We start from the raw sequence: 27774 nt of genomic DNA, 5'->3' as shown, positions 1-27774 counted from the left end.
AGGTTCAAACCTTGTTCACCTTAGGAATAATGATGAAGGGACTTGGGAGATGGCTTAATAGTTAAAGAGCATTTCCTGCTCTTCCAAAGGACCCAATTTCAGTTCCCAGCCCCCACATCAGGCAGTTCACAAGCATACGTAACTCTAGCTGCAAGGGATTCCATCAATTTCTTCTGGCCTCCATGGGCACCATGCACACATGTCATAAAGATACATACAAACACACATTAAAAGAAAAGGGGAGAGAGGAGACTGTGAGTAGGTGGGTGTACCCAGACCAAACAGTAGGGCTGGACACAGCGTCAGAGGCCCATAAGAGTGCTGATTTTTGTTGCATGTGCTTACAAATGCAGAGAGGTTGGGTGTAGTTTCTGGTCATTGACTATATCCAGGTGAACAACGACTCCAGGTTGGGCCACAGTATAGGTCGTGGAGGTCCCAGCTCACAACATCACCCAGAACAGCAACATGTAAGAGCCAAAGAGGAAGACACATGCCCACAACCAATACAGGATGAGTCTGGCCAGGGCACCTCTCACAGTGGTGCGTTTCAGCTGATGACATGGGAGGAATAGATTTGTAAGCAAGATGTGCTGTGAACCCAGGAGTGGAGATGTGCCACGGACATACCCAAGGGCAAGGGGAGACCCTGGAACGTGCCACTAGACATTTCTATGGATGGCCTGGCAGCTAGTACCTGCTGGAAGTAGGCAGCAAAACGGTGCATATACTGGTCATATGGCAGCATGGCGTGGGTCTCACACCCAAAGCAGTTGATATACCAGATGCCCAGAAGAGCCAGCAGGACAGGAGCATTGTTATCCAGGGGTGCCGTGCGGAAGTGCTGGTCCTGAAAGAACAATAAGGTGGGTAGGGGCTGAGCAGCTGTCGGGAAGAGGAGGGAAATGGGGAAAGGAAGGAGGGAGCGGGACCAATAATGTTTCAGGCCACTCTGCACTCACCATCCAGTGAGCCCCAGAGAGCAGCTGTTCGAAGTGGTCAAAACCTGTGAACAAAAGTAGCGTAAACAGAAGTGACCACGTGTCTTGACCACCCTGTGTCTTCCTGGCAGTTGGTCACAGTTTTTTTGTTTTTGTTTCGGGTTTTTTCTGGAACTAGGAAATGTTGAATGTGGATCCAGAAGGCGGCCTGGGAGAAAGAGGGGCCTGCAGAAAGCCTTGCTCTTCAGAGCTGGCACAGAGCACAACACCAACCCTGGCTTTTTTCTCCCAGAACTAAAAGAATAAATGTTTCTATGTAGGAGCAGAGAGGCTGGAAGCCTATGAGGTAAGCAAGGCATTCAGGGATGCCACCTCAACCTCACACTGCCTCCTGAAGGCGACTCAGATACATACCCACGTGCAGAGCGATGGAAAGTCCAATGGCTGACCACAGCGAGTAGCGGCCGCCTACCCACTAGGAGAGAAGGAAATGGCATTGAAGGAGGGCGGGCACACCCTACCCCCTCCCTCCTGCCACGCCTGTCCCTGGAAAGTCACTCTTCCCACAGGTACAGCTGAGAGGGCTTGATCCAAGTCAACTCTGCCCAGTCAGATAGCAAACCAGGCTTTAGTGACTGTCCATGCTGGCCAGTGACGCAGACTATACAAGGGATGTGGGATGTTACCGTGGCTGGCCTTTTCTTCTCAGCAGACCCAAGTCCTCAAACCTCTGTCAGCTCCTGTCTCCTTGGCACTGACAGGCAGCCTCATACCTGTGTCAGTCTTTGCCTTCTGAGTGTGCGCAGAACCAGGACCTCATACCTGTTGCTCAACACTTCACAACCTGTGCCAGTCCCTACTTTCTCAGTGCTGACAGAAAGGGCTGTGCTAAACCTGCTTCCTCAGATGTTGACATACAAACCTGGTCCCAACCCAATCTCCTCAGATACTGGCAGACCAAGCCCTCCTATCTGGGCACACCTGCCTCAGACATAACTTAAGAGCCTCATACCTGGGCCTACCTTAGTGCCTCAGGCACTGATGGACTTAGTGACTCATACCTGGGTCATCCTTATCTCCTTGGATACTGGCAGACCAAACACTCATCCCTGTGCTGAACTCACCTGCTCAGACACTGATGGACCCTAAACTATAAACATGTGCCCACCTCATCTCCTCAGAAATTGGTAGACCAGAGCCCCATACCTGTACCTACCCTTTCTCCTCAGAAACTGGGAGACCAGAACCTCATACCTGCGCTTACCCTGTCTCCTCAGAAATAGGCAGACCAGAGCCCCATACCTGAGCTTATCCTGTCTCCTCAGAAATTGGTAGACCAGAGCCCCATACCTGTACCTACCCTTTCTCCTCAGAAATTGGGAGACCAGAACCTCATACCTGCACTTACCCTGTCTCCTCAGAAATAGGCAGACCAGAGCCCCATACCTGAGCTTGTCCTGTCTCCTCAGAAATTGGTAGACCAGAGCCCCATACCTGAGCTTGTCCTGTCTCCTCAGAAATAGGCAGACCAGAGCCCCATACCTGAGCTTATCCTGTCTCCTCAGAAATTGGCAGACCAGAGCCCCATACCTGCGCTTATCCTGTCTCCTCAGAAACTGGGAGACCAGAGCCCCATACCTGAGCTTACCCTTTCTCCTCAGGCACTGACAGACCCAGAACCTCATACCTGTACATACCCTGCCCCTTCAGATATCGGCAGTCCAGAACCTCATACCTGTGCCTACCCTTTCTCCTCAGCCACTGACAGACCCGGAACCTCATACCTGTGCCTACCCTGCCCCACTAATTCACCTCTATCTACTGTCTCCTAGGTTATCGACAGACCCACCTCATTTTCATATTTACCCTGTCTCTTTGGTCACCAACAGACCCCAAACCTCAGATACTCACAGAAGAGCTCATACCTCTACCTACCCTGTCGTCACATACGCTGACAGATCCAGAATCTCGGGCCCGTACCTACCATATCATCTTGGTCACTGACACACTCAGAGCCTTTGTCCAGACAGGACAGTGACTAAACCCCCACCTACCATGTCTCCTCACACACTCAGACCTGCACCCATTCCATCGCCTCAGGCACCAAAGGATCCATAGAGGGCACCAGATCTCATTATAGATGGTTGGGAATCACCCATGGGGTTGATGGGAATTGAACTCAGGACCTCTGGAAGAGCAGTCAGCGCTCTTAACCACTGAGCCATCTCTCCAGCCCGAGAGAAAATTTTTATATAGAGTCTGGAGCTGAAGTATAACCACGTGGCATCCAGAGAAGCATTCCAGAGTAGCATACACCAGAGTCCTGTGTCAGGAACAGCCTTTTACATGAGAATTAAAACTCACAGGAAACCATAGGAGCAACTTCCTTTCTTAGGTCTCTCAGGCTGACACAGGACTAGCACCCCACGAGCTGCACAAGAGAGGTGCTGGACCATGCATGCATTAGCTGTCTTCTGCAGGCCTGAGGAGACAGGCTGGGAGGAAGCACAGCAGTGTGCAGGTGAAGGGGGGTGAGAACGACAAAGCTGAGTGGCGGGGTAGCAGACTGAGAGAGAGGCACACATGAAGACAGGAAACCCCAAGAAGCCTGAGGTTAAACCCCGGGCTGCAGAGGGCTGACGAGGAAGTTCACACAGGAGAAATGCAAAGACTTAAGGATCCAGGTTTAGGCAGAGCCTTGCAACAGCAACCATCCTGCAGGCCCGTTAGGTGAGACACGGGCTCTGAGATTGTGACTAGTGGTCAGCAGCCCTCACACTGACAAGTTTGGCTTCTGACCTCGGCTCAGAGAAACAAGGTCAGATTTCACTTCTTGGGGAGCCTCGCAATGCCAAGCAGGGTCTGACCCGAACCTCTGAGCCCTCATAATTGTCCCATTTGTATCCCTAGGGCAACTCAGACCACACAACAATGACAAAGCCAAAATCATACACTTGGGCCTGGTTACAGATCCCCAGACTGTGGTCAGGCAGCAGGGCTGGCTTGGTGCACCCCACCTCTAGGCCGAACCCTACACACACATTATATAACTGGCTGCTTTCTTCCCTTCCTGTCTTCCCTCAGTGTAGGCCCCAGGCATATCTATCTCTGGTTTCAAAGTCCTTGCTGAGAGGACCGTATCTACTCATGTTTAAATCAGGGTTTGCAGATGCCCTGCAAGGCCTACAGCACTTCGTCTGAGAGGACCGTATCTACTCATGTTTAAATCAGGGTTTGCAGAGGCCCTGCAAGGCCTACAGCACTTCGTCTGAGAGGACCGTATCTACTCAGGTTTAAATCAGGGTTTGCAGAGGCCCTGCAAGGCCTACAGCACTTCGTCTCCTTTACAGGCCCGTGTTGTGTGTCTGACCTGAGAGGCCACGCCAATCAGCATGAGCTGGGCCGTGGCTCCGTAGGCCTGGTATACTTATACTTATACCAGGTATACTTATACCAGGTATACTTATACCTGGTATACTTATACGGAATCTTCTGAGAACAACTCACCCCTACCTACCCAGGTTCAACCTGAACTCCCGACACAGGCAATGCTGGGCCCACCTGTCCACCTGTGCTCAAGGAGGCTCCTTCTTAGTGGGACAAAGTTTCCATTTAAGTTCCATTAAATCTTTAACTTAAAGATTTAATTGATTATGTCTGCATGTATACCTGCAGGCCAGGAGGGCACCAAATCTCATTACAGATGGTTGTGAGCCATGTGGGTGCTGGGAACTGAACTCAGGTCCTCTGGAAGAGCAGCAAGTGCTCTTAACCGCTGAGCCATCTCCCCAGCCCCAAATTTCCTTCCTCATAGTCTGATGTTGGCTTTCCTGATCTCACTTCCTGGCCAGGTCTACCCACCTGTGCTGGGCCCTTCGATCTTCAGACAACAGCTGGCCAGTTCCACCTGCCAGTATTTGAGCCCACCTCTCCAGAGCATATCCGACAGGCCATCTCTACCCAAGTCTGGCCCTAGCTTCTCAAACCTGGATGGCCCCTACTCCGAGCCTTGACCATGCTTCTCTGGCTTCTCCACAAAGGCCCAGGTGTAACTCCGACCTTTGAATCCAGCTCTAGAAAAGGCCAGCTCTACCTACCCGTGTTCAACTCAGGTCTCAGTCTCCATCTGGCAGACCAACGGCCTGCCTCTGACCCTGGTCCTCCAGAACACAAATGATAAGCCAAGGTCGCTTACCTGCGTTCAGCTTTAATTCCCACACTTCTAACCTGTAACTGTCAGGCCAGGTGCATCAGCGCATGCCTTTAATCCCAGCACTCGGGAGACAGAGGCAGGCGGAGCTCTGTGAGTTCGAGGTCAGCCTGGTCTACAGAGCGAGTTCTAGGAGACCAGCTCTGCCCAGGAGTACAGTATGCATCCCGGCTTCTCAGAATGTCCTTGGCGGGTCACGGCTATCTATCAGAATGTTGACCACGACTCACCAGACATATGTGGAAGGTCAGCAAAACATACCTCTGCACGTTGGAGCACACAGCAGATGGGCCAACTCCACTTACCTATATGAGATTCTAGGTTTTTCAGACCATGCCCGACCGGCCAGTTCTGATCCTGAGTCCTTGCCCCACATCTGTCTACCTGATTCTGAATCCTCCTCATCCGGTGCCTAATGAACGAAGTCCGCTTACCTGACCCTGGTCCTCACACTGCATCCAACCTGACAGGCCAGCTCTACCCGTCTCAGCGACACAGCCAGTTCTGCGACCCTGGGGCTCCACAGACTCTCACGGAAGAACCCTGTCCGCTCATGTGTTAATGTCACTCTCATCAGAAGGGTAGACCCAAAGATTCAAGGTAAACACTCCATGGACCTTACCCAAGAAACCGATCTCCACATCGCTGTGCCTGGCCACATTCAACCTTACCAAGTGAAGCTTCACATATTGAGCATGACCACACCCGGGAAACAGAGGCACCCCATCACGCCACACCCACTCACCCATGCCACACCCACTCACATCATACCTCCTCCGTTTTCCACTCAGACACCTGTACCCCCACCTTACCTTACTTCGTTTCCCCAGCAACCCAAACATCCAATTCTTTGCCTCTGAGGTCTCACCTGACAGATGGCCTCTGCCTATTTTGCTCGACTTGCCTGACCCAAGGAAGGATTTAAAGACTAACCGCATCAACCTACCTCTGCCGGCTCTGCAGACTAAGTCACACAAAAACTCCCACTGTGCTTGGCCAAGGCCAGCAGACTTGGAATCCCAGCCTGGGCCTGACCTCAGCTGCCTCTTCTGTACCTTACCTGGGAGACCAGGGCGTACAAACCCGTCTCTTAGCAACCTCCCCTGCCAGTCTTGCTGCACACACAAGCAAGGGTCTGGCTTCAGTGCCTTCTGGATGGACGGCCTAGCCCACCTACCTGAGTACTACCAGAACTGTTTAAAGGTCACCTAATTACAGTCAGGCCTGGCTTCAATCGCAGCACTTCGGTGCCTGTTTGGGAGACTCAGCTCCATCTGCTTTTGCCTTCCTCCAAATTCCTGTGATCCCTGGGGGCTGAACCCAGGGCCTGGACTGTTTCCATCCCCTGCACCTTTAGCTTCAATGTCCATACTCGACCAAGTCAGTTCTACCTCCATGTGTCTAGCCTGGCAATCACACACTTGTCCAATTCCAACTCCTGAGACCTCAGCCATGAGATCACATCTAATAGACTCGACCACACAGAGATGCTACCTGCCAATCTCAGAGTTTCCTGCTGCCAGCGTTCGACTTGGGCCTCAGCTAGCACATTCTCTGTGAAGCAGGTTGCCTCATCTGAACCACAGGATGTGTGTCCAGGATGGTGCACAGCTGGTCCCATCTAGACAGGAGTAACCCATGCACAGTAGATGGCTGGGACATGGAGCTTCATTCTCCCCTAGAGATGGGTAGGCAAAAGCTCTTCGGCCAACTGTGGCTGCACATGCCTATAATCTAAGCACTTGGGAGGCTAAGGCCAAGAGGATCACAAATTCAAGGCTAGCCTGAGCTACATGGTGAGTTACAAGTTAGCACTGGCTACATAGAGACCCTGTCTCTCAAAAATCATTTGAATGGGGACAGGCAGCAGCTCAGTGGTAGCAGCTGGTTTAGTATGTGCAGATCCTAGGCACTAAACACAAACTTCTATTTATTCAAAGAAAAGGGTGTTTTAGAACTTTCAAAACAAAGATACCCACTGGCCAATGATGCCACCAAGAAAAGGGCGGGGAGATGTCCCAAAGAGTGAACCTTCTCAGGTGGACGCCGGACACGAGTTAGAGAGTGCGCCTCTGCCCGACCACAGCCACCACACCCTCAGAGCACCCTCTGTACCCACAGGAGCCCTGCACTCAGGCTTTCACAGCCTTCCCCACAGCCTGCTGTGCGTGGGCAAGCTGCCAGGCCAGTTCCCAGTCAAGTCTGCCTCCCAGTGAGTCCTACCGCGTGACCTGCATGCAGCTCTACCGTTTGAAGTGGGAGTTTGCTGTGCAAGCTGCCCTGGCTTGGCGTGCCTAGATCAGGTCTAATGCCTCCTCCCTGACACCTCCCCGACACCCACTCCTGCAGTCTCCAGTGGGTCTCTCCCCACACTACCAGGTCCCAGGACCTGCCTCGCGCTGCCCTTTGGCCTTTATAGACTGCCGCTGCCACAGCCTGGAGAAAGGTCATGCCTGAGAATAACTCACCTCGGCTAATCAAGAGGGCAGAGGTAGCTCTGGTTACCTCACAGTGGGTGCTGCTGGAAGGCGCCCAGGAGAGTATCGCTTCTCCCTCTGGGCTGGGAGCCTCCCGAGGGCCTCTCTGCCTTTCCCAAAGTGACAAGACATGGAGCAAGTGCTCAAGAAATGCTGACCTGACCTCACAGGCCCTCCGGTCGGCTCAACGGCCAGGACTCGGCTAAGGACACGCCAAGCACACAGCACAGGAAGGGCCTTACTTACATCCCAGAACTCGAACATGTTTTGAGGGTCAATTCCGAACTCCTTCACTTTGGTCTGGAAAGCACAAAAGGAGAGAGGTCAGGAAGCATCTGTTAGAGAGACAAGAGCAGGAGACGAGACACGGTGCCAGCCAGGCGCCACCTTCTTTCTTCCCAGCGAGGGGCAGACACCAAGCCAGCTCACCTCCAACACGCCAGGGGCCTTGCGCTAGACCACTGCCTCTTGGTGTCTAAGAACCAGAGACATCAGGGAACCATCCCCCACACCCTGCCCTCAACATCAGGAACTCAGACCCAGAGGCCATCCCCCAGGCTAGGCAATGAAGCCTGGACCACTACCTAGCCTTTCCCCTTTGAAGCTGATGCCACCTGAGGGTTCCCTAAGGAGACCAGTCTTGTTCTCAGGTGCTGAGGCCCTCAGCAGCCAAAGCCGGCTGCCCCACATAGCTCCTTAGAGGAGATATCCACTCCCTGCAGGCTGAGGTCAGACAAGGTGCTGGTTAGCAGCCTTCAGACATCTGCCTGGTCCCCTGCCCTCTTGGCACTAGTGGAGGCTGAAGTGGTTAGGAGAAGTGGCAAAGGATGGTCAGAAGGACCCATGTGAGGTTCGCGGTTCCCAGCTACTGCACCGCCACACGGCAGGTGCCACAGCATAGAGCCTTGCTGAGTGTCCCCTACCTCATACAGGCTCAAGGCCAGATCAACAGTGAGCCAGCAGAGCTGGCTCTAATCCCATTAGCACCACCTCACATAATCCTTGGCCGGAATAAAAGGCCACACCTGGGGGCGCCCGAGAGACTTGTGGCAGCAGTCAGGAGCACATACTGCTTTAGCATTAGACCTGAGCTTGGCTCTTAACACAGCTCATAACCAACTGTAAGTCCTGTTCCAAAGCCCTCTTTGAGGTCATCCTTACGTCATGCACACTCATATCCATGCCCCCCAAAACACACAATACACATAATCAACCATAAAATGAATCATATAAAAAAAGTCATGCCGGGCAATGCAGCAAATGATACATTAATCCCAGCTCTCAGGAAGCAGAGGTAGGTGGAGCTCTGTGAGTGAGGCCATCCAGTCAAGCCCTGTCAGAAAAGTTCGTCTCCAAGGTTAGCAAGATGGCTGACTGTATAAGCCTGGAGATCTGAGTCTGATCCCAAGAACCCACACAGAAAAGGCAGGACACTCCCAAGTTATCCTCTGATCTCCACTGTAACGTGTGTGACCATACATACATCCCATGTACAGACACACACTCAATAAAAAATTACACAGACAGGCGACGGTGGTACGTGCCTTTAATCCCAGCACTGAAGAGGCAGAGGCAGGTGGATCTCTGTGAGTTCAAAGCCAGCCTGGTCTACATAGCTGGTTCCAGGACAGCTAGGGCTGTTACTCCGAGACACCTTGTCTTGAAAAACCAAAACATTGGCAGTGGGAGCTCACACCTTTAATTCCAGCAGTCAAGAGGCAGAGGCAGGCAGATCTCTGTGAGTTCGAGGCCACCCTGGTCTACATAGTGAGTTCCAGGACAGCAAAACTATTTCACAGAGAAACCGTGTCTCAGGAAAAAAAAAAAAAATTACACCGAGGGCTGGCAAGATGATTCAGTGGTTAAGAGCACTTGTTCTTATAGAGGACCCAGGTTCAATTCCCAGTAGGGTGGGTCACAACCATCCCCAACTATAGTTCTCATGCCTTTTTTCTGACCTCTGTGGGCACCTGGCATGCATGCAATGCAGACATACATGCAAAATACTCATACATATAAAATCAAATAAGTTTTTAAAAAAAAAAAAAAGCAACAAAAAACCAAAAAGCACATCAATTTACCAGGCCTAACAGCTTTAGTGAGAAGACATATGGGGAGAGACACGTTTGAGGGTGCCGAGGGCTGGGGTGCTCATGTGTATCAGTCTGGCCTGGGAGACCGGTGAGGACCTCAGGATCCCACTGACTCTCAGTGAGCCACCTATGCAGCAACCCAGCCATGATGCGGCCCTGAATCAGGAACTGGGCTTCCCCACGAGGGCACGCAGGACGCCACAGGGACACTTACTGTGTTCGTAGACAGGGCCACAAAGTGCTTTGCAACTGCGGATGGCTACAAGAGACAGAAGCACATTATAGCAAACCCATGCCAGAGGGGCCACCCAAGGGTGGAGAAAGCCTGATCCTACCGGGATTGACTGTTCTCTCACTTAGACCCTGAGGAACCCACAAAAGGTCAAGGTCAAGAGGGCAGGAACACTGGTGGAACATGACTGCAATGCTAACACTCAGGAGTTCAAGAGCTGTCTGGACTACACAGCAAGCTCCTGCACAAACCAACAAAAAAGTTGTTTAAGGTCCACAGACCAGCCTGCCCATCCATACACAGCCAAGGAGTAAATGATTCCGCCGATGTAAAATGGGTGTGGTCCCTGGGAGCAGAGATGATCTAAAGGACCAGGGACTTAAAGAAAGCATCCCTGGCTGGGCAGTGGTGTGGCGCACACCTTTAATCCCAGCACTCAGGAGGCAGAGGCAGGAGAATCTCCGAGTTGGAGGCCAGCCTGGTCTACAGAGCAAGGTCCAGGACAGGCTCCAAAGCTACAGAGAAACCATGTCTCGAACCCCTTCCCCACAAAAAAGAAAGGATCTTCAGTCACAGTATGGAAACTATTGAAAATGAATAAAATGAATGAAAAAGAAAAGGGGTTCTTGGCTGGTTAGAGCAGGTTCTGCTTGTGCTTGGGACAGAAAAACAAAGCTATAAATAAAAAAGTCAAAAAGGCTGACTCCTGCTTCCACCCTTAGGAGAGAGGGCTATTGAGGGAGGGAGGGAGGGGAACACAGGAGAAGGACCATAGGACTGGCACTGCACCCCCCCCAACCTCATCTGGGGAGAACTCTGAATACACACCACGCCCCCCACCAGCAGGACACCCACCCCACTGCCCACTCACATCCTTGGCCGACATGAGAAACCACTCCTTCGCTGTCTCTGCATTAGTGATGGTCTCCTGGGTGGTGAAGGTCTGCAAGAGATCGTGAGCAGTCAGCCCAGTTTAGGGTCGGCAGCAAGGCCACACTGGAGACTGCTCAGCAAATCAGCAAGACTATAGGCATCTGCAAACACACCGTCAGTGCACTGACTATAGGCATCTGCAAACACACCGTCAGTGCACTGACTACAGGCATCTGCAAACACACCATCAGTGCACTGACTATAGGCATCCTCAAACATACCGTCAGTGCACTGACTACAGGCATCCGCAAACACACCGTCAGTGCACTGACTACAGGCATCCTCAAACACACTGTCAGTGCACTGACTACAGGCATCCGCAAACACACCGTCAGTGCACTGACTACAGGCATCTGCAAACACACCGTCAGTGCACTGACTACAGGCATCCGCAAACACACCGTCAGTGCACTGACTACAGGCATCTGCAAACACACCGTCAGTGCACTGACTACAGGCATCCGCAAACACACCGTCAGTGCACTGACTACAGGCATCCGCAAACACACCGTCAGTGCACTGACTACAGGTATCCTCAAACACACCGTCAGTGCACTGACTACAGGCATCCGCAAACACACCGTCAGTGCACTGACTACAGGTATCCTCAAACACACCGTCAGTGCACTGACTACAGGCATCCTCAAACACACCGTCAGTGCACTGACTACAGGTATCCTCAAACACACCGTCAGTGCACTGACTACAGGTATCCTCAAACACACCGTCAGTGCACTGACTACAGGTATCCTCAAACACACTGTCAGTGCACTGACTACAGGTATCCTCAAACACACCGTCAGTGCACTGACTACAGGTATCCGCAAACACACCGTCAGTGCACTGACTACAGGCATCTGCAAACACACCGTCAGTGCACTGACTACAGGTATCCTCAAACACACCGTCAGTGCACTGACTACAGGTATCCTCAAACACACCGTCAGTGCACTGACTACAGGCATCTGCAAACACACCGTCAGTGCACTGACTACAGGTATCCTCAAACACACCGTCAGTGCACTGACTACAGGCATCCGCAAACACACCGTCAGTGCACTGACTACAGGCATCCTCAAACACACCGTCAGTGCACTGACTACAGGCATCCGCAAACACACCGTCAGTGCACTGACTACAGGCATCCGCAAACACACCGTCAGTGCACTGACTACAGGCATCCGCAAACACACCGTCAGTGCACTGACTACAGGCATCTGCAAATACACCGTTGCAGGGCAGCACTCACTACAGGTACCAGCAAACACACCATCACAGTACTGACTACAGGCATACACACACACACACTGTCACAGCACTGACTATAGACATTGACGAACACACAGTCACAGTGCTGACTACAGGCATCCGCAAACACACCGTCACAGCGCTATGTGCAGCAGCAGCCTTAATTTTCACATGTTCACATGCAGGGAAGGAAGGACCCCATCCAAACCCTACCCAGAACCCAAATCCTGAAGGTCAGGCATCTCCCAGGGGAGGGGCTGAACATATTGAGCTCTCTCCAATTCAGCCTACCCTGGACCTCACAGTTCAGATGGAATTCTACTTTTCAGTTTTATCTAGTGTCCGTGCGTATTTGTGTGTAGGCACGAGAGTGCCTGGGCACATGTGGTGGAAATGAGAGGACAACTTTTGCGAGTAATTCTCTCCACCATACAGGACCCAGGATCAAACTCGGGTCATCAGGCTTGGCGGCAAGCCCCTTTACCTGCCGAACCATCTCGCTGACTCTCCGATGAACTCTTTATTATTTTGTGTGTATTAGGGTATATGAGGCATAAAGAATAATAAACAAACTGTTACGTTCTCGGGCCTGGGCTCTGAAATCAGAAAAGCACAACATGAAGGTGTGGTGGCCCACACCTGCATTCCCAGTGCTCAGGAGGCTGGGAGAGAGAATGACACCCAGCTATAATTATAAGACCTTATCTCAAGACCCTGAAAGGGGAGGGTGAGGAAGGAAAGTGTGTTGATGGGGACGGACGGAAAGAAGGTAAAAGATGGATCTGCTAAGAAAGTAATATCAGGAGGCCTAGGCAGACAGATCTCCGAGTTCGAGGTCAGCCTGGTCTACAGAGCAAGTTCCAGGGCATCCAGGGATACTATGAGAAACCCTGTGTCGCCGGGCGGTGGTGGCACACGCCTTTAATCCCAGCACTCGGGAGGCAGAGTCTCTGTGAGTTCGAGACTAGCCTGGTCTACAGAGCTAGTTCCAGGACAGGCTCCAAAAAAACCACAGAGAAACCCTGTCTCAAAAACAAAAAAAAAAAGAGAAACCCTGTGTCAACCACCCCACCAACCAAAAAAAAAAAAAAAGAATAAAAGAATAAAGAAAGGTGTATCAGAGACATGTTGTATTAGGACAAGGAATTGTCTATACACTACTTGAGCAGCTGAGGCAGAAGGATCTAACAAGGTGTCCCTGGTGAAGACTAGCTGGGTACGTGGAGTAGCTGCCTAGCATGTGTAGGACCCCGAGTTCAGTCAACAGTGCAAGTGCGTGCGCACGCGCACACGCACACGCGCGCACACACACGGACACGCGCACGCACACACACACGCACAGAGACAGGGCAGAGAGCACATGAAGTAAGTGGCTATGGCCCATTACAAGGGTCCAAACTGAACAGGGTCAGGCTTTTATTAGGGAAACCGCTTTTGCTGCCAGACAAAGCACCATTCACATAGAACCGGTCCTGACACTCCACTGCCCAGGGCAATCCGCCTGTCCTCCCCACCCCCAGCACCATACCTTGGAGGCAATTATAAACAGGGAAGACTCGGGGGTCAGGCAGGCCAATGTTTTGGCAATGTGGGTTCCATCGATGTTAGAGACAAACCAGATGCGGGGACCTCCTGAGGAGTAGGGCTTGAGAGCTTCAGTCACCATGAGAGGTCCCTGCAGGAAGCGAGGACAAACAAGGCTCTAAGGAGTGACTCCTCCCTCCCTTCACCCTTTCCCAAGGTGAGCTGGGCGCTATTTACCAGGTCAGAGCCTCCGATGCCAATGTTGATGATATCTGTGATGGGTTTGCCGGTGTACCCCTTCCATTCGCCGCTCCGGACCCGCTACCACAGAACCAGAAGATAGGATTAGCCCGATGCACAAGGAGAGGCCACAGCTCAGAAACCCCATCCCTTCTGGGTCATTTTGCCTCGATGACAGATATCTCGCAGGCCCTCTCGGAGCCTCTGGAGGCCACGGCAACAGATCCCTGTCATGCTCCAGGACACACGTTATCCTGGCACACCGTCACATGCTATTTCCACAGACTTGGGACAAACAGGGCTGTCTTGTCTGCACGGGGCTAGAGAGACGGCTCTGTGGTTAAGAGCATGGGCTGCTCTTACAGAGAACTCAGGTTCAGTTTCCAGTACCCACATGGCAGCTCACAGCCATCTGTAACTCCAGTTCCGGGGATCTGATGCCCTCTTCTGACCTCCATAGGCACCAAGCACGCACATGGTGCATATACACACACACAGGCACTCAAACACACTCAAACACACACACACACACACACACACACACACACACACACACACACGTAAAAGCAAAAAGCCTACAGAGAGCCGGAAATGTTCTGAAGTCTCTCACTCAGCCACACTAGCTGCCCCACTTTAGCAGGGCTTCCCTGTCATTGCTTCCAGACGCTGCAAGCACCTGCTTTGATGATGTTGCTTTGCCTGCTCAACCAATCAGGTGACTCCAGCTGTTCTTCGGGATGTTGTAAACACCCAATTTGACAATTTATTATCTGCTCACTGTTTTTAAACTTCTGCTTGCTACACTTAGGCCTTGCACATACTAGGTAAGAACTCTAGCACTGAGTTAAATCCCTAGCCCGTATGGTTCTGACACAGAATCTGACTATATACATGCACAGCCCAGGCTGATCTTGTACTGGCAACCCTTCTGCTTCAGCCTCCTGATTGCTAGTGTCAAAGCTATGCTACCATGTCCAGCTGCTTCCAAACGATGCTTGACCTGGTACATATCCTTGTGAACTTCCACCTCTGCTTTATCAGTGCTGGCCTGCGACACACAAGGATACAGTAAAAATGATCCCGTGTGGATGGGAAGCTTGGGCCTAACAACCTAAAGCTTCAGGGCTGCTCTGACCTCCTCCCCACATCGAGTTATTCTTTCAACTTATGTGCATGAGGTTTAGCCTGCATGTACGTACATCTGCATATCACACGCATAGTTTGTCTGTGGAGGCCAGTAGAGGGCATCAGATCAATCCCCCAGAGCTGGAGTTACAGAGGGTTGTGAGCTGCCATGTGGACGCTGGGAATCAAACTGAGTTCCTTTGCAAGAGCAGGCAGTGCTCTAAACCATGGAAGCATCTCTTCAGCTCTCCAATTTCTCTCTTTAAAGAGTCCACCTACCAGGATGGAGAGATCTCTCATCAGTTAAGAGCACTGACTGCTCTTCCAGAGGTCCTGAGTTCAATTCCCAGCAACCAAATGGTGGCTCACAGCCATCTGTAGTGAGAACTGGTGCCCTCTTCTGGCCAACTTCAGGCACACATGCAGGCAGAATACTGTATACATAATAAAGAAATCTTTAAAGAGCCCACCTACCACGTTGTCTGGACACCCAGCCCTGTGACTAAGGGAAAGGAACTGAGGATTCCTTCCAACAAGCAGTACCAACCAAATTCACAGAGAGAATATTCCAGAACTGACACATTCAGAAAACAGCAGCATGGGCCAATACTCTGATTACCATTTCAACAGAGCCCCCAAACCAAAACAATGCAGGTAAAACTGCTCCCCAACTTTTGATCCAAAGACACCAAGTGAAATAGCCACGCCAACCCTCTGTGTGCCAAGTTCTGGTGTGATTACCAAACAATGACCTATCACTGAACTAATGCAAGTCACAGGATATGATTCTAGTCAAAACATGAACAAAGGACTGGAGAGATGGCTCAGCAGTTGAGCACTGACTGCTCTTCCAGAGGACCCAGTTCAGCTCCCAGTACCCACATGGCAGCTTCACAACCAACTGTAATCCCAGTTCCAGGGAATCTAACAGTCTCTTCTAGCCTCTGAACACTGTATGCATATATACACACACTACGCTGAAGTACACACAGGCAAAATACATAAAAGAAAATATTTGAGATAACAAATTAACAAGCTGGATATGGTAGTTCATGCCGATAATTCCAGCACTCGGGAGGCTGGACTATCCTGACACCGTCCATAAAGAAACAAACCTAACACTTTGATAGAATTTTTTTTAAATATTTTTATTTATTATGTATACACTATTCTGTCTGTGTGTGTGTCTGCAGGCCGGAAGAGGGCACCAAACCTCATTATAGATGGTTGTGAGCCACCATGTGGTTGCTGGGAATTGAACTCATGACCTTTGGAAGAGCAGGCAATGCTCTTAACCACTGAGCCATCTCTCCAGCCCTTGATAGAAAAATTTTAAGAGTAAGTAAAAAAGATTAGACTGCCTAGAAGCAGCTGCTGGTATAGGTTTAAAGAAAGGGCAGGAAAATTATTACTGAAAATTGTAGGGAAAATAATTTTTGTAGGTCAGACTTGGTGGTACACCCCTGTAATCTCAGCCCTAGAGAGGCAGAGGCAGGTGGACCTCAGTAAGTTTGAGGCCAGCCTGGTCTACAGAGAGAGTTCTAGGACAGTCAGTGCTACACAGAGAAACCGTGTCTTGAAAAAAACAAAAATAGGGGCTAGGGAGATGGTTCAGTAGTTAAGGGCACTGGCTGTTCTTCCAGTGGTCCTGAGTTCAATTCCCAGCAACCACATGGTGGCTCACAAAGATCTATAATAAGACTGATACCCTCTTCTGGCCTGCAGGCATACACATACAGACAGAACACTGTATACATATTAAATAAATAAAATCTTTTAAGAAAAAAGAAAAAGGGGCTGGAGAAATGGCTCAGAGCACTGGCTGCTCTTCCAGAGGTCCTGAGTTCAATTCCCAGCAACCACATGGTGGCTCACAACCATCTGTAATGAGATCTGGCGCCCTCCTCTGGCGTGCGGGCATACATAGAGGCAGACTGTTGTATACATAATAAATAAACAAATCTTTAGAAAAAAGAGAAAGAAAAAAATTCCCAGTGTTCTTAGATTTAAAAACAAAAATCACCATAGAAACACAATGTGGTGCTGTGTGGAAGATCAAATACAGGAAACTCCCAAAAACACAGCAAAAAAGATGAAGCTAAAAATACTATAAAACAGCTGGGTGGTATGGCACACACCTTTAATCCCAGCACTTGGGAGGCAGAGGCAGGGGCAGGTGAATCTCTGTGAGTTTGAGGCCAGCCTGGACAGGACAGGTTCCAAAGCTACAGAAGAACCCTGTCTTGAAAAACAACAACAACAACAAAATACTATAAAACTCTTTGCTGGTGCTGGAGGGATGGCTCTGCAGTGCAGTGTGCACTGCTCAGCCTGCAGGGTGGTGCATGCCTATGATCCCAGCAGAGGCCAGTCTGGTCTACAGAGTACTTCTAGGACAGTCGAGGTTACACAGAGAGAGCACTGCCCTTGCAGAGGTCCCAAGTTCAGTTCCCAGCACCACAACGGCCTATAGTTCCAGAGTATGACACCCTTCTTCAGGACTCCACAGGCACCTGAACTCCCAATGCGCATACCCACAAAGACACACAAATATACATACAATAAAAATAAATCTATTCTTAAATCCCCTTTGTTTCCAGGCTAGGTGGTGCATAACCTTTAATCCTAGTACCCGGGAAGAAGAGGCAGGCAGATCTCTGAGTCTAACCTACAAAATGAGTTCCCGGAAAGCCAGGTCTATGTTTCTCTACAGAAAAACCCTCTCAAAAATTGAACAAAAAGCCCTTTGTTGGCCTGGGGATACAGCTCAGTTGACAGAGGGTTAGCCTAGCATGCACTAGGTTCTGGGTTTAATCCCCAGCACTGTATAAACGGGGCAAGGCGTCTCACACCTGTTATTCCAGTACTCCAAAGGCAGGAAGATCAGAAGTTCGATGTCATCCTCAGCTACATATGAAGGACGGGCTACATGAGACCCTTTCCATGAACAAAGATCCTTTGTTAAAACTTCAGAGAGAGCTAAGGCAGGTTACACAAACACCTGGTCAAAGACAAGGTCCCCAAGTGGCATCATGGTCCCATAGCGGTGAATTCATCTCAAGCCAGTCAGACAGCTCTACGGTGGGGAGCACTGGCCCCCAAGCCTGACCCCTTGAGTTCATTCCCCGGGACCACAGGGCGCGTGAGAGAACTGAGTCCCATGCGTTGTACTCTGACCTCCACAGGTATGCTCGCATACAAATGAACACATGTAAGTATAAGAACTTATTTTTGTTTTGTTTTTCAAGACAGGGTTTCTCTGTGTTAATAGTCCTAGCTATCCTGGAACTCACTCTGTAGACCAGGCTGGTCTAGAACTCAGAGACCCACCAGCGTCTGCCTCCGAGTGCTGGGATTAAAGACGTGAGCCACCACTGCCTGGCAAGAATAATTTTTAATAGCTTTATAATATATATCTCCAGCCCCTGCTTCTCACTTCAATCAAGGTTTACTAAAACAATGGACTCCACTCCACACAAACAAATTATGAGAAAGACACCCTTTTAATATAATCTTCATGTATGTGGGGCTTTAGAACACATGACATTTTTGTTGTTGTACTGTTTTCTGCTCGGAAATAGCATCACCACTGAAACCCAGGCTGGCCTCAGAATCATCATCCTCCTGCATCAGCCCCCAGAGCTCTAGGATGGCAGGCGTGGGCCACCACACACCATTCCATAACTTCCTGCTATGTAATAAACAGCACCTCAGGACAGGGCAGCGACAGCTACTGACAATCCAGATGAACAATGGTAGTTTTTAATCGTTTTTTGATGTGTTCCTCTTTGGTTTTCAGATAGGGTTTCTCTGTAGCTTTGGAGCCTGTCCTAGAACTCTCTGTAGACCAGGCTGGCCTCGAACTCACGGAGAACCGCCTGTCTCTGCTTCCCAAGTGCTGGGGTTAAAGGTGTGCACCACCACCGCCCAGCTTATTGTAAATTTTCAACTGACAGATGACACACATTTATGAGCACACAGTGATATTCTGATAACTGGGTCAGCCTAACTGCTATATTCAGTGCTTCCGACAGTTAGCGTTTCTCCCTTCAAGCGCTTGCCTGTCACATACCAGACTCTGAATTCAACTTCCAAAATCAAGAGAGACAGACTGACAGACATTGATTGGTCTCTTAGCTTTTCTTTTGGTTTGATCGGTTTGTGGGGCTCACTACCCAGCCTAGGCTGGCACTGAGCTTGTGACTCTCCTGCCTCCCCACTGCTGGGATCCTGGGCATGAACCACTGTGCCTGCCTATACTGTTTACTTCTGAGAGGAGCAGCCACGGGAAGTAGAATTCCTCACTGGGACTGCCTTTGGTTAGCAGTGGTTGCTTGTTCATTGGGCTTTTTTGGAGAAAGGGTCTCCTCAAGTAGCTCAGGCTGGCCAGGGACTGACAATCCTCCTACTTCAGCCTTCTAGGTGCTAGGATTACAGGCATGATCCACCAGAAGAAGCAGCCCATGTTGAACTAAAAATACCTGGTCATCCTGAGTCAGCCGATCTGACAGGAAGTGGTAAGTGAGTGTCGTTCTGCAAGAGCGCTGGAGATAACCCCACAGGGGCCACCCAGTGCACCTGAGCATACACAAGATCGTCAGAGCACCTGGGTCCGCTCTGGCACACACAGCAGACGGCTAGGAATGCCCTCTAGGGGACATTCTGAAATCCAGACTCCCACCAGGGATTCCTAGCCTTCCTCCTCCCAGGAAGCCCTGCACCCAGGTGACTGCCCGTGTCATTTTCTAGTCTGAAAGCGGCTCTTGGCCACGGCAAGCAGACTTTGGCCAGCCACACGTGGAAGCTGTTGCTTTCTGGCACAAACCCAGAACAATCACAGCTGATCAGATAGATGATCACGCTCGTAGCATGCCCAACACATACATACAGGCACACACCCATAGGATCACTCTTGTACCCCAGACTTGGTAACATCTTCCATCCTGTGTAAGGCTATCCCACGGATACACACTGATTTAGCTGGTCTCTAAGGCAACCCCTACTGCCTCCCCGACACCCATAAACACCGATAGAAGAGGAGGTCAGTTACATATGGTGTGATATAGCCCCTAGAACTCGCTCTATAGACCAGGCTGTCCTTGAACTCAGAGATCCACCTGCCTTTGCCTCCCAAGGGCTGGGATTAAAGGCGTGCATCACCACTGCCCTTGTAATAGATCTTTAATCCCAGAACTAGGAAGGCAGAGGTGAGGGGATCTCTGAGTCCTAGGTCAGAATGGTCTACACAGGCCAGCCAGGGCTACACAGTTAGACTCTAGAAAGAAAGGAGAGAGAGACAGACAGACAGACAGAACACGAACAAAGGGATCCGTGTATGGTGCAGTTACATGCAGGATACTGACCCAGAAGTACCTTTACCTATTTTCTAGTGTAAATAAGCTTGGGGGCGGGGGTGAGGGGAGGGGGACGACACAGGATGTAGCTCAGTTGGTAGTGTGCTTTCTTATTAGAAAGCCTCTGCAATCCCAGACCTCCACCAGGCGGAGAGGGTGTTCGCACTCTGAAAAGAACCTAAGGGAAATTCAGGCCTCAGAAGAGAATCACACAGGTCACTGCTACCTGAGGCTGCAGCAGGAGGGCCAGATTCCCGTGGCTGAAGGCTCATCTAGGCTAGCATCCGCTTACCTGGCAGAAGGACTTCATCTTCTCCAGCACCTTGTTGACCTCCGGCATCACGTTTCTGCCATCCACCACAATGGCTGTGTTAGAGCGGTTCCGGAGGGCCACATGCAGCACTGCCCGATCCTAGAGATGACAGTTGGAGAATGAGAAGCTACCACATAGCCTAGAGGGAGAGAGGTCCCAGCTGGCCAAGGACAGTGTGGCTCAGCCCTCGATGCACAAGACAAGCAGGTCCCCAGGCCTTCATTACCACCCACCACAGTCATTTTTTTTAAAGATTTATTTATTATGTATACAACATTCCTTCCATGTTTGTTTGCATGCCAGAAGAGGGCACCAGATCTCATTATAGATGGCTGTGAGCCACCATGTGGTTGCTGGGAATTGAACTCAAGACCTCTGGAAGAGCAGTCAGTGCTCTTAACCTTTGAGCCATCTCTCCAGTCCCCCACCACAGTCTTATACAGAGATTCTGTGCCCACCTTGCACGCTGTGAACAGTCAGAAGCAGATCCAGTGGGACCTGAACGTGCCTAAAAGGCTCTCATGCCTGAAGGACCCCCTGCACCATGCATGACTGAAGAGAACAGAGTGACCAAAGGCTTAGTGGTGACAACACAGGTTAGAGATGAGAGGTAAGACCCTTCAGCAGACCAGCAACCAGTAGGACCAACATAGCCTCAGCCCTCCTGATGAGAGGACTCAGGATGTGAAGCAGACAGGCAAGTGAACAGCCTCACGGCCACAACTGCCACAAACCAAAACTTCACTTGTCACTGAAGTTGGTAACAAGTGCCAAGCAGCTCGGCTGGTCACAAGAGGGAAATGGCCCACCCAGCTAAAGACACCGGTAGTCTTGGAAGGAAGCAGGTGTGAGGGCTCCAGACAGCTGGGAAAACAACTGCAACCCAGGGAGAACTCCCTGTGAGTGGAGAGGCTGATGCCAGCCCACCTACCCTATCTAGCCCTATGACTTCCCATGTTCCCTAATCAAATGCACCCCTGCAGAAAACCCTCGACTGCGGCCTCCCTTACACAAACCCAGCAGTGCAAGATTAACTGCTTCTAACTGCATCTCTGAGGTCTAAGCCTCAGAGTCCTGACATGTAAAAAGACCCAGGCTGGAGAGATGGCTCAGCAGTCAAGAACACATGTTCCTCTTCCAAAGGGCCAGAGTTTGATTCTCAGTACACAAAATGGCGGCTCACAACCACCTCTAACTCCAGTTCCAGGGGAATCTGACACCTCTGTACGTATGTGCACATACCTACACACTAAAAAAAAAAGACACAGAAAACAAGTGTGGAGTGTTTATTATGCCTGTGGGCTTCCACATCACGTCTGGGCAGGATTCCAACATTTATCTTACCCCCACTTCTTAATCACTCCTACTGCCAAAGAGTCTAAGGGCTTTGGTGACATGATTCTTCTTGCCCCTAATGTAACTTGCAGCACGAATCCATCCGAGTATCAAAGTTGAAATTCTCCAAGAAAATGTCTGAGCAAACCTTAAGCAAATCTCTCCCTTCAGGCTTGAGCTTGTGCCCCTCCCTGGACAGACACCAGGCACTATTCCAATTTGCTCGCCAAGTCCAGGCTGCCAGTCCCAGTGAAGACACACCCCAAAGCTCGGCAACCACCCCCACAGAAGAAAAGCCTTTTAGCACCTTCATGAGGCAAAAGCATTGCTTAAGCGGAAGGGGTGAAGACACAGGGTGATGAGGACAGTCTGTCGAGCAAAGGGGAAGGAAGAAGCCTGGGGTGGGTACCCAGTATCTGAGTCCACTAGAACCACTCACCTCGGTGGAGTTGATCTTCGCACCACTGAACATGTTGTCCCGTGCAGCCTCCACGCCCCTGGACTTAGCCTAGAAGGAGAAGACACTGAGGCCTGGTGTCCCATCCCCACCGGCCGTCACAAGTCCAAACCCCCAGTGAGGCCCTTTTCCATTCCTATTTGCCTTCCAAGAGTCTGCTCAAATGGCAGGCCCTGGAGATCCCTGGGATATCACTCCAAACCTGGACCTGGAACCCAAAACACCCCCCACACCCCCACACCCAAACCAGAGATGCTAGTTCCCCAATTAGAACATTACCAGGTCCACCAGCATCTGCATCACCTCCTTGTTCACAAGGTTCTTGGAGTAATCCACCAGAATATGCCCACGGTTGGTGTTGAGGTTCAAGCTGCAGGAAGATGCAGAAGCTACTGGCCACACCCGAGCCCACCCTCTCTGTGCCACACCCCAGTGGCAGTGCCTGTTGCCTGGCCACAGGGGCTGACCTGCAGCAGTATCGTGGAAGAAGCCACGCCACAAAACCAAGATGCAGACGGATCCTGAGCCAGGAGCATGCAGTACGACCCCACCTCAGAGCTTCCCCTCCACGCTCCACGTCTCATACTTACTACGGAACACCAATGCAGAAGTATGGGGATTTCGGAGTAAGGAGCCACAGGTGGTTATCTCATGTCCCTAGCCTTCCAGCATCAGTGACAAGGAATACCCGGATGTATCACATGCAAGATTCCCTCCACCCTTCCTTCCATTTAGCAGTGGTTCAGGGGTCTCTCTGGCCTCCGCATCGTGCTTCCACGGCTCTATTTATACACTGTGGCTCCCAGCAAATTTCAGCCTACCCACCCTTCCCGACCCAAGCCCAGGAGAAACAGGTGGGAGGGGACAGCTCTCTCCAGTCCCTCTCGGCAGCAGGGGCTCCTCCTCCTCCTCCTCCTCCTCCTCCAGGGTGGTTAGAAATCCCTTCTCGAACGGCTGGGACTGGAAGGCGGGGGCGAAGGGACAGGGTCCCGGTGGGAGGGGGGAGCGCCTCCTCATGACTAAGCAGCCCCGGCCCTCCGGTGAGCACGCGGGTACCAAGAACCCACTCCAAGGAGGAGTCAAGGACAAAATGCGGCCCCGGGCTTAGCCCTGCGGGGCGCCTGGGGGTCCCGGGGGCCCTTTGGCCCCGACCCTGAGAGCACACCTGAAGTGTTTGAAGCGCTCTGGATCCTCTTCAAAAAGTCTCCTCAGGTTGAGCTCGGCGTGGTTCACACTGTGCCATTCCTGCAGCTTCTGGAACTGCGGGTTCCGGGTGAGCGCGGCCATAGCGGGACCAAAGAGGGACACGGAGCTGGACGTGCACGGAAGAGGAAGGAAGAAGCAGCGGCAGCGCGCAGCAAGCCCGGTGTCCGTGCGCGCAGCGGTCTTTATGGCGCAGGCGTCTGGCCCCGCCCCTCCCGGTCACGCCTCTGGTCGCCCCGGCCCCGCCCCGCCCGTGTCCTCCGCGTCCGCTACACGACCTTGCCTGCGGCTGCAGATCTGGGGGCCTCTGCTGGCCACTCTGTAATACAAGTGTGGCCATTTGCGACGTCCCTTGGTTGACTTCTGCCCGGAAGTGACTTGAAGGGCAGAGGCGGAGCTTCCCATGCCCGGTCCGCTTGCTTCTTTCATTCATTTATTCAATTCAGCAAAACTCTAATGGAACAAAATTTTAGAGAACTCTAGTACTGCAAATATTATGGATACATAAACCAAGTAAGTAAACAGAATTTATGGAATTTCAGAGCTGGCAAGTGCGCCTGAAAAGGAGCAAACTGGTTTTGGGCAGGAGACATGAGTCGGTGGTTAAGAGCATATATTGCATTCATCTCTTTGCAGAGGACCGGAATTGAGGTCCCAGCACCCACATAGAATGGCTTAACTGCCGGTTAACTCCGGCATACTCCTGCACATACCTACCCCCCGCACATGGTTAATAAAATTATATGCATACATTTAAAGGCATATTGGAAATAAGCAGTGCGATTTTATTTATTTATTTATTTATTTATTTATTTATTATGTATACAATATTCTGTCTGTGTGTATGCCCGAAGGCCAGAAGAGGACATCAGACCCCATTACAGATGGTTGTGAGCCACCATGTGGTTGCTGGGAATTGAACTCAGGACCTTTGGAAGAGCAGGCAATGCTCTTAACTTCTGAGCCATCTCTCCAGCCCCCAGCAGTGCAATTTTAAATAAATGATTAAGAAAAAAACTCACCCTTTATTGTACTTGAGTAAGAATATGAATGTGAACAAATGAGCCAGTTTGCTACCTGGGAGGAAACTGTTCTGTCAAAGGGAAGAGAAATTGCAGAATCTGAGAGAGGAGCACCCATAGATGCCCCGCTAACAGAAGGCAGATGTGGCCCGAGTGGAGCAGAGGGGAAAACCTAGAGGATGACATTAGGGAGAAGGGAGTTCTCCCAGTGCCTTGCAAATCCTTGAGACAGTGTTGGTTTTTGTTTAGGGATGAGATGGCACTGAAAGACTCTAAACAGCAGGGACTTCATCTGACACATTGTGTAAAGGGTCGGAGTGATACAGGAGGTCAGTGAGATACACCAGGTCCCGAGGGAGCAGCTTCAAGGCAGGAGGAGGTGGACATGGAGGACAGAGTGAATGAAGAATCCACAGATTCCTAAGGAGAAAGGCCAAGATACCCAGTCTGGGATCCAGCTTCCTGGAAAAGATGGAATTCTCACCCACAATTCTGATGAGGCACAAGGCAGACTTGTAATCGGGAAGGGTGGGTGAGGTACAAGTGGGTGGTGGGTATCATTTTCCAGACACGCTAGATTTTCAAGGCAACGCTGCACATCAACAACTGGGCTTCCGGTATCATCTCAATACTTGGGAAGGAAAGGCAGAAAAATCAAGAGTTGAAAGTCTGCATCAGCAACTGGCAAGGCGTTGGAAGTCAGCATGTCTAAAAAACAAAAAGGGCAGGGGAGATGACAACTGAGGAGATAGTTTAGTAAAACACCTGCCCTGGAGATGAGGACATATTTACTCTCCAGAGCCAATGGCAAAAGCTGCACATGGTGGCCTCTCGCGGGCAGTGGTGGCCAGTTCTTACAAAGGACAGGACTGCCAGAAAGAGGAACCTTCTGCTAATTACCTTCATATATGCAGGTTGGTTTGTTTAGTTGTTTGTTTGGTTGGTTGGTTTAGGGATGGCACCAAGGGCTAAGCTTATGGTAGCGCTAGACAAATGCTCTATCACCAAGCTACACCTCAGCCGAACAAATCAGTTCATTTTTTTAAAGTTACATTTCGTGTGTGTGTGTGTGTGTGTGTGTGTGTATGTAAAAGAGAGAGAGAGACATGCCACAGTGAGTGTAGGTCAAAGGGCAACTCTTCTTCTACCACGTGGTTGCCTGCTAAGTAATCTTAAGTGCTGGATAATGAAGACAAATCAAAATGACATCAAAAGACACTAAACCAGGTGTGGTAGCACATGCTACTAATTCCAGCACTCAGGAGGACAGAAGTAAGAAAATCTTGGTGAATTTGAGACCAGAATGGGCTTCATAGTGAGAGCTTTTCAAACAAAACAAAACAAAAAAACTAAGATGAAAAGATCAGTTCTTTAAAAATAAACCTTATTTTATTCTGTGCACAGGGTCTTATGCAGCGCAGGGCTGGCTTCAAACTCACTATATAATGCCAGCAATGTTGGCACACACCTTTAATCCCAGCACTTGGGAGGCAGAGGCAGGTGGATGTCTGTGAGTTCCAGGTCAGCCTGGTCTACAGAGCAAGTTCTAGGACTATCTAGAAAAACCTTGTCTCAAAAAAAAAAAAAAAAAAAAAAAAACCGAACCCAAACCAAAGCTGCTCATGGTGGCCTTTTGAAATTTCAATGCTAGGAAGGCAGAGACAGGAGGATCCTAGGAATCAAGGGCCAGCCAGCCTCAGTGGTAAGCCCCAGTTCTCACCAATAGACCCTGCCTCAAAAAAAGAAGCTGAAAATGAATAAAATGTATTATTAAGCTGGGTAGTAGTAGCACATACCTTTAATCCCAGCACTCAGGAGGCAGACCCAGCAGATATCTGAGTTCAAGCACTAGTCTGCAGTGAGCTACATAGTTATGACCCTGTTTTGAAAAAAAAAGGGGGGGGTAGGATAGGGGCTGGCAAGATAGCTCATCAGCCAAAGGCACTTCCTGCCAAAGCTGATAAGCTAAGTTTGATCCCTGGAATTCACATATCAGAAAAGAACCCCCATAAATTGTCCTTTGACCACAGGCACATCACAGCATAACCTCTTTGAATAAATAAGTGTAATTAAAAATAAAAAAAAAAAACGAGCCGGGCTGTGATGGTGCACACCTTTAATCCCAGCACTCTGGAGGTGGAGGCAGGTGGATCTCTGTGAGTTTGAGGTCAGCCTGGTCTACAGAGTGAGTGCCAAGCCAAGTCAGGGCTACACAGAGAAACCATGTCTCGAAAATCCAAAATAAACAAACAAATAAAAACGGTGGACAGCAGTCCTAATGAACTGTCACTCAAGGTTGTCCTCCGGCCACCACAGGCATTTGTAAATGCGCGCGCAAACACACACACACACACACACACACACACACACACACACACACACACACAGAGAGAGAGAGAGAGAGAGAGAGAGAGAGAGAGAGAGAGAGAGAGAGAGGAAAGAGAGAGAGCAACAACAAAAATCACTCCCATCCTGAACCTCAACTAACAAAGATACCAGTCTCAGCTGATGCTGCCCAACGGTTCCTCAGACTCTGGCCCAGCAGTGCTCAAAGACTCCCTTCTGTAGGAGGTGCTTTTGATGAGACCTGCTGAAGCTTTCCTCCTGTCCTTTCTCCTCCTGTTCCAAGGAATACTCAGAGATGAATGGACTCAGGACCAACTGACTAACCTGCTGAGCCATCTCCTCTGTTCTTCCGTTTAAAGGGAAACCTCTAGAGACAGGGCTCCCTTTGCTCTTGAAGAGATGTCTGGCCTGGTGGCGGCAGTGGCACATTTGCTTCTGACCGCAGCACTCAAGGGGTAGATGGCAGTCGGATCTCTGAGTTCAAGACCAGCCTGGTCCACAGAGGAGTTCCAGGACGGACATGCTGTAACCCTGTCTTGAAAAACCAATAAAAGATGGAGCCTGAGCTTCCAAAACGCTGGAGTTGTAGGTGTGCACTATCATACGTGGGTACAACTACAAGCCTCTCCAAAGATTTGAGTGGTGTTTCGCCTATCTCCCCATCACACGCTTAAGCCTTTAAAGATCTGATAGGAACTGCACTAGTGGTGCAGCCTTTAAT

The 27774-nt window shown here is 50.5% G+C and overlaps 1 protein-coding gene across 1 annotated transcript in view; it reads right to left on the bottom strand.

Moving 5' to 3' along the window:
- Nucleotides 1-24060, bottom strand: part of Gpi (glucose-6-phosphate isomerase) — a 28492-nt gene extending 4432 nt beyond the window's left edge. Inside the window, exons 1-12 of the mRNA XM_075984655.1 lie at nucleotides 23648-24060; nucleotides 22762-22852; nucleotides 22465-22533; nucleotides 20670-20789; nucleotides 13896-13979; nucleotides 13663-13809; nucleotides 10825-10896; nucleotides 9936-9980; nucleotides 7875-7928; nucleotides 1356-1416; nucleotides 963-1006; nucleotides 698-850 (exon numbers count right to left, since the gene is read on the bottom strand). Of these exons, the coding sequence (XP_075840770.1) occupies nucleotides 698-850; nucleotides 963-1006; nucleotides 1356-1416; nucleotides 7875-7928; nucleotides 9936-9980; nucleotides 10825-10896; nucleotides 13663-13809; nucleotides 13896-13979; nucleotides 20670-20789; nucleotides 22465-22533; nucleotides 22762-22852; nucleotides 23648-23769 (1062 nt within the window). The 5' untranslated portion in view covers nucleotides 23770-24060. The remainder of the gene's footprint in view (nucleotides 1-697; nucleotides 851-962; nucleotides 1007-1355; nucleotides 1417-7874; nucleotides 7929-9935; nucleotides 9981-10824; nucleotides 10897-13662; nucleotides 13810-13895; nucleotides 13980-20669; nucleotides 20790-22464; nucleotides 22534-22761; nucleotides 22853-23647) is intronic.
- Nucleotides 24061-27774: the final 3714 nt, after the last annotated feature.

This window comes from Microtus pennsylvanicus, chromosome 1 (genome assembly GCF_037038515.1).
Source record: "Microtus pennsylvanicus isolate mMicPen1 chromosome 1, mMicPen1.hap1, whole genome shotgun sequence".
Taxonomy (NCBI): domain Eukaryota; kingdom Metazoa; phylum Chordata; class Mammalia; order Rodentia; family Cricetidae; genus Microtus; species Microtus pennsylvanicus.
The sequence above is the reverse complement of the archived record's forward strand: the minus strand, read 5'-3'. Positions and strand labels throughout refer to the sequence as shown.